The sequence below is a fragment of the Hakea prostrata genome, chromosome 5, assembly GCF_041222555.1.
Source record: "Hakea prostrata isolate BN-2017 chromosome 5, UWA_Hpros_2, whole genome shotgun sequence".
NCBI lineage: Eukaryota > Viridiplantae > Streptophyta > Magnoliopsida > Proteales > Proteaceae > Hakea > Hakea prostrata.
Window position 1 is genome coordinate 44,803,336 of NC_142604.1, and position 7,473 is coordinate 44,810,808.

General features: G+C 35.8%; 1 protein-coding gene across 1 annotated transcript; it reads right to left on the minus strand.

Annotated features, from left to right (window-relative positions):
* Window positions 1-4,393: 4,393 nt before the first annotated feature.
* Window positions 4,394-5,200, minus strand: LOC149016077 (uncharacterized). Its single transcript, XM_089156668.1, has one exon. The coding sequence runs from the start codon at window positions 5,198-5,200 to the stop codon at window positions 4,394-4,396; it is 807 nt and encodes a 268-aa protein (XP_089012794.1).
* Window positions 5,201-7,473: the final 2,273 nt, after the last annotated feature.

Consider the following 7,473-nt stretch of genomic DNA (forward strand, 5'->3'; position numbering starts at 1 on the left):
CTCAAGTTTAGCTTCCACAAACTAGCTTAAACGCTTTGGTATATTCTTCAAGGGTGGAGTAAGGGTGAGAGGCAAAACACAATTGATCTTTTGTAATTTGAGAGCTTAAGAGTAATTAGAGAGTATTTGATCAATTGGCAAAGTTGTTTCTCTCAAATGGTGTGTATTGGGCATGTCTTTCAAGTGCCTTAGCCCAACCCCAACGGATAGAAACTTTATGTGAAATTTCAGTCTAGAAAAATCGTCATCTGATTCAGACAGACACTCGTCTAAAAATTTAGCCATTGAGGATATTTATCCAAACGGAAAATCCATGTAAGCTTTTGTGACCAAACGGATCTCTTTCTAAAATTTCATCTGTAGCCCATAGGCAAAGAATAGGACTTTTAAGGGACTTTAAGGGTTTTTAAGGTCTTCTAACTAATCATATGTCCTCATACATACTCCTTAACATGTCCTAAGTCAATCTAATGACATGATGCACATGGTTTTGAGTGCAATTACACATAAATATACATAGAAGTGTCCTAGGTTCTAATTTTCTTAAGTCTTTTTGCTTGAGCTTGAATTAATGTTTTTGAATTTTCTTATATTTCACTCTTCATCCTCATCTTAACTTAGACTTCATGTCCATCTTGGTTTCGTCTTGGCCTTGACTTGGGCTTGAGCATCTGACGTTGAGTTAGATTTAATCAACTTGCTCTCATATTGAACTATATATGCACAACTCAAAATAGCCATTATTAATAATTCTTGTTTGTCATCATCAAAACTAATGGAGACTGATGTGGCAATACTGACATGGCATTTTTCAATAGTTTCTAAATTAATATTCAAACCTAATCCTCACAAATACAATGGAAAAGATGTCACCAGGTAGTCGAAAACCTGTATTCAATCTTGTATTCATCCACATTTAGAAGAATCTATTTTACAAAAATAACTATTCAAATATTATCCAAATCCGTCCGAAAACCAATAGGATATTATCCAAATCCGTCTAATATAATATGATATGGTATTATCACTATCTGATCCAAATCCAATCTGTTTAATTACCCCCTACTTTGAACCAGTATCAAACTGCATTGACCTAAGGGTCTAATTATTAGGACACCTAACCAGATGTCACAGGTTGGTCCATTTACATTAAATCAATAAAGAATATTAAAAAGAAAAAATGTAAATAAATCAGTAATACCCAATCAATGCCAACTTAATTGAACCAAGTTAATCGATCCAAAGATTGATCTATTAAGTTTCAGTTGGAAAGTACACCTTGTGAGGAAAATATCCAATAGAGCAACTAAAACCAACAAAAAACAATTGGACCGGTGGATATGTGGACGTCTTTAAATATGGGATTTCTTGCCCGTGATATAGACGGGCAAAAATCCCTCTATAAGAATGCAATTGTGCAAAAACCAAATTACCAAGTTCATTAAGACTCCCATAATAAGAGTGAAAGAATGCAAAGAAAAACTCTAGTAGGTTACTTACTTTGATGGGTAAGTTTTATGTATTTATAAATAAACATGGCTGTTGTACAAGATTCGTTTACAATATTCAAATTTGAATTCAAATTTAAAAACTTGAATTCAAAAAATCAAATCCAAACCATAGTAGATCCGTTATGGTTTTTCATCCCCCCTCAAACTCTGCATTGGCAAGTGCAACAGTTTGTCTCTATGCTTGAAGAAAGCTTGTGATGTTAAGCCCTTAGTAAACACATCTGCAATTTGATCATCTGACCGAACAAAGTGCACTTTATGGTATTGTTCTGAACCAAGTCTCGGACAAAATGATAGTCCACGTTGTTGTTAGTAGTGTTGTTGTTGCAGAGAAGATTGCGGTTGTTGTTGTTGTTGTTGTAGCCAATGGTGCTGTGGTTTTGGCTGCAAAATCGGTTGTGGTTGTGGCTGCAGAGTCTGTTATTGTTGTGGTTGCATAATCGCTTGTGGTTGTGGTTGCATAATCGGTTGTGGTTGTGGTTGCATTGTCTATTGTGGTTGTGGCTGCAGAGTATATAGTGGTTGTGGTTGTATTATTTGTTATGGTTGTGGCTGCTACAGAGTCTATTGCACAAACCAGTTGTGCTTTGTTGTGGTTGTAGTTGTCACAGTATTGTACAACTTAAACTAGAAGAAGAATTAAAATTGCAAAAACAAGAAAAAGAATTAAACTAGGTGGCTCATACTGGTTTTGTGATTGATTACTATGCAGAACTTGAGAATTGGGCCCAGACTGCGGCTGACATGGATAACCTTGATTTAAAATGATCTGAGGCTATATTGCAGCTGGTTGGATCTGTTGCTGTGGGGAGGCATGCCTACTGTTGATGATGCTAAAGTTGTGGATGCCCGTGGAAACCATAATTGGTATCTCAAGTAAATTGTCTAGCTTTGTTCATACGACGCCATTATGGTTTCCACAAGAAAACTACTGCCATTGAAAAGTTTGAAAGGGAAGAAAAATCAAAAAAAAATCAAAAAAAAATCTCAAAACCTTAGCTCTAATACCATGAAAAAAATGCAAAGAAAAACTCTAATTTTGATAAGTAAGTTACTTACCTTGATGGGTAAGTTCTATGTATTTATAAATAAACATGGCTGTTGTACAAGATTTGCTCGCAATATTCAAATTTGAATTCAAATTTAAAAACTTGAATTCAAAAATCAAATTCAAACCATAATAGATCCGTTATGGTATTTCAAAGAGCGCTTACAATAACAAAGAGAGACGTATGAAAGAAAAAGAAAGAAAAAAAAAAAAGAGAAAAAACCAAAAATGGTCTAACCCCTCTATTAAAAAATGCCAAGTTCATTAAGACTTCCATCTCTAGGTATTCAAGATTGCCATCTACGTATACCTACTTAAGATGCTTAAGGGACTGTGTGCATGATCAGAAATTGTAGCATTAGTGCAAATACATATAATCAGTGGATCCTAAGCAACCATAAAAAAAAAAAAGAGAAAAAGCTAAGCTTAAGAAAATATCCAAAGAATAGGATAACTTTGTTCTTCATTTTTTTAAAGAAAATATGATAAATAAATCCCTTTTGCCACAAAGTTCTTGCTTAAAAATGCATATTTTTTCAGCACTTTTCTAGAAAACATTGCAAGATATTAACATTCTTGCCCACCAAAAGGATATTTTGCCCAATGTGTTTTTAAGAACATCATAACATATAAAGTATTTTCCAATATTTGCTGAGAAGTATTTCAAAAAAACTTTCTTGCTTGCTAAATAAATGATTTTCTCATATAACAAAAAATTAACATTATGTATTCTCGTCATTCTCTAAAATTATCAATAAATATGTTTATTGGTAGTTTTTTTATGACTATCAAGAAAAAGAAAAAAAGGGTCAAAAATCCCAATTCTTGTAGTTTGTGCCTATTCTAGAAGCGCTTGCAGGGTAAACCCTTTCTTATGATCCAATAATGCTGATTCGACCCATATTTCGCTTAAAATGCACAATAATGGATCAAAGTGCCATATATGCCCAAATTTGTACCAGTATATTATCGACTAAATTGAGTACACCAAAACATGGATTAATCTTTTCTTTTCACACAAAAATTTAATAAAGAATTTGAGTGAGGAACCAGCTGTAAATTACGGAAAGAAAAATATATTTGGTAATTAAAAAATTATATAGTTTTGTAATACAGAGAGATAAGTGGGGAAAGGCATGTTTTTTTCTAATATCTTACAATAAATGACATTTCTCACCTTTAAAAATACACAAATTCAAGAATTGTCAAGACAAATAAAAAATAAAAATAAAATTGATAGACGTGTTTTTAATTAGAATTATGTTACCTAAATTTATTGAATGCAATCTACAGATGTTTAGGTAAAAATTTCAAGAAAAGGCCAAGCATTTTGTCCGTAGTTAGAGAACGAAGATTTACCTACTAAAGCTATCTTGCATGAAGGATGTTGGTATCAATGATGGCAACCATTCACAAGCTATCATAGAGATCTGTATAAAATGCAAGATTTTAATCATCTAGGAGAAAGCTTTATCATGCTGATTGAAAATAAAAAAGAAGGTAGAAACACAAAACTCAAAACCAGTTGATTGAGCTCTATTATTGCATAAAACCAAAAAAAAAAAAAAAAAAAAGCATTAGAAAAACTCACCTCATGATCTTGGGAAATTAACGCTTCTAGAGTCTCCTCTTATGCTTTATTTGTATCATATTAGAATGACAGAAAGAGAACTGAAACTACGAATTTGTCAGTTGATCAAGCTCAGTTTAAGAAAAAAACAAAAAGAAAAAAAAAATTAGGACTTACAAGAACCAAAACAAAAGAAAAAAATAGAAGTGTTTTTTTTTTTTTGGGTAAGAGAAATTTTCATTAAACAAAGGGGCAAACCGCCACCTAGGCAACCTGATTACAAAGACCAAGGAGCCAGGGAGAGGAAATAGGCCAAAACGTCTTGTTTGCCAAAGACACGACCATCCTTGCTAGGGAATGAGCAACTGAATTAGCCTCCCTAGAAATAAACCTAACCACCAAATCCACCCAAAGAGAGCAAATATATTTAATGTCTTCAATGAGTGGGCCCACTTCAAGAAACGGGGGGATTTCCTGATTAATCATGCGGGCAAGAGATATATTATCTGTCTCAACAAGCACCTCTCTAAAACCGCCTGCCATCACAGCTAACAAACCTTCTAAGACAGCAATAGCCTCGCCCACCAAAACGGATTGAGACTGACATGGAACTGATAGAGCCAGAATAGGAGCACCACTAGAATCACGAACAATGCAACCACATCCCCCACGAGATTCGTTGGAAAGCCAAGAAAAATCACAGTTCAATTTCAGCTGACCCATAGGAGGGGGAGTCCAATACTGACATCTCAATCTAGTTGTAGATGGCACTGGAGACTTCTTGGTTTGAGCATTAGTAAACTCTGCATGAGCCTTCAGAGCTTTATCCACAACAATACCTAGGTCCAAATTATTACCCCTGAAAATCAATTCATTGCGAGCTAGCCAGATAGACCAACAAACCATAAAAGCCAACCCCAACAAATCCTCCTTTACCGAGTTGTTAGGTAGAGTAAGTAATCGCCACCCGTTTAGGAGAGCTGGTAAATTTGCTAGATGATTACCTCTAACAACTGCATCCAAATTACATCCAAACCAAATAGCTCTCGCATATGGGCAATCAAAGAGCATGTGATCAGTTGTTTCACAATCACACCCACATCTTTTACACCGGGGTCCACCTTGATTTGTCGCCGCAAAAGATTATCTGCAGTAGGGATACCTTGATTTGCTGCTTTCCAAACAAACGCTTTAACCTTTGGTATGCATTTGCTTTTCCATATAGTCCTCCAACCGTGAGACTGAATTTGTATCCAATAATGTTGTCTGGATGATGATGCTTCAAGACTCATTTGGTTATCTCGTTGATTGGACAAAAGATGATAGGAACTTTTAACAGAAAACTGACCATTCTTTGACCCACCCCATATCAGTTTATCCCTAGAAAGGAATCTTCTTAATTTGATATTCAAAATGGCCTGCACTTCTCTTGAAGAAAATAACTGATTAAGGAGGCCATGATTCCAAGTAGGTTCTCCATTATTTATCAGTTCTAAGACCTTAGATACCTCAACTCCAATAGGCTTTTGAGACTGAATTTTAAATCCAGGTAAACCAGGAATCCATCTAGATTTCCATATGTCAATATTAGAGCCATCTCCAATCGACCAAATAAGCCCCAATTCAAGACACTCCCTCCCTTTTAGAAGACTTTGCCACGCCCACGAAGGCTTGTTTCCTTTCCTAGCTTGCAAAAAATCCGTTGTAGGAAAATATATAGCCTTAATGAACTTTCCCCAAAGAGACTCTTGATTTGTGAATAACCTCCATGCTACTTTGGACAATGAGGCTCTGTTATGGAGAATAGGATCACGAAAGCCAAGGCCCCCTTTCTCCTTTGATCTACACATCCGAGTCCAAGAAATCCAATGTAACTTGCTTTTGTCTTCTTCCTATTGTTAGCCAAAATTGATAATATAATAAGGGGAATCAAAGAATTAAGAGAAGATCTGGAAAGACAAAATTTGAACCGAAAAAGAAGAGTAAAGGAAAACCGTCGAGGCGCGTCAGACGCTTTCCTTAAAACAGATTCGTCCCCTCCACAGTGTGCTTGAGGATTCAACGGACGTCTGTCTCCCAGGATACAACGACGAACAACGATGTACTTAGCACAAAGTATATCCCAACTACGAACTTGACATGTGCCTTCCTTCTATCACCACAAGATTCAAACACGAAACCAAACTCAAAGCCAAACTCAAACCATTGACAACACTCACAAATCGTTTTTAAGAAGACCCTTAAAACACACTTAGCATTCTTCTTAAATCATAAAAGAAAACACAACACAACAACCATCTTCACCAAGGAGGGATCCCTATTTATAGATGAGATCAATGTCTCTTTAACTAGCTTGAAAGATGAAAAGCCAAAGTCATTATTCCCCAAACTTAATGAATTAAGTTATGGAAATGAAAGCTTTATTAATAACCAAGCTAAAAACGAGAAGTTTTCTTGGGAAATCAAGAATCCCAAAACCCTCCATTAATCACAATAGGGAAATGAGAAGTTTGTTGTTAGGAAATAAAATGTCTCATAACCTCCATTCATGAATTCTCTTTGGGAGATAAAACACTCAATAGTCCACAGGTATTCCCATAACCCTTCATTCATGACCTCTCTTAGTGCAATGAATCACCAAAATAATCCATTTGTATTCCATGCACTTATTTCCACAAATTCATTTATTTCCACAAACTCTCCATATGAATGATTTTCATTCACATTCATCAATGCTCAAAGAGCATATTCCAACAATCCCCCACATGAATGAAAATGACGACGAAAAACAAAATAAAGAACGACCGACAAGGTGATAGAATTCTACGGTGAAAGCCTGCATAGGATAGGTAGGTTTTGCCTTTGAACATTCCCTTGTGAAAGTATATTTACTTTACTAGCTGATCAGTAAACGCGATGTCCTTGAACTGTTCTGCCATTTGTGTAAATGATGATATATTCCACACAGACATTCCCCTGACACAATTACAGTTCTCATGGTTATGTCCATTTTGGTTGTGGACATCGTCCTGGTTCTGCGAGAGTTTCTAGAGAATTGAGCCCTCACAATTCTCCTTTGAAGCGGCCCCTCTTCTCTCTCACATAGGTGATTTCTTACTTAAGAGTAACCCGCATTACTCCGCTCGGATCCAACGTTTGTCCAATGCGTAAGAATCATTAAAAGCATAAGCTTAACCTATTCCTTACGGGTATCACTGTTTTCATCTTAGGAATGGGTAGAGGATGAACCCCCACAGTGATCTCACTCGGTCATTACAATTTAGTTGTCCTATTGAACCTAGATCTTGGGATCTCCAGTCAACCATGTTAGGTTTCCATTGTAA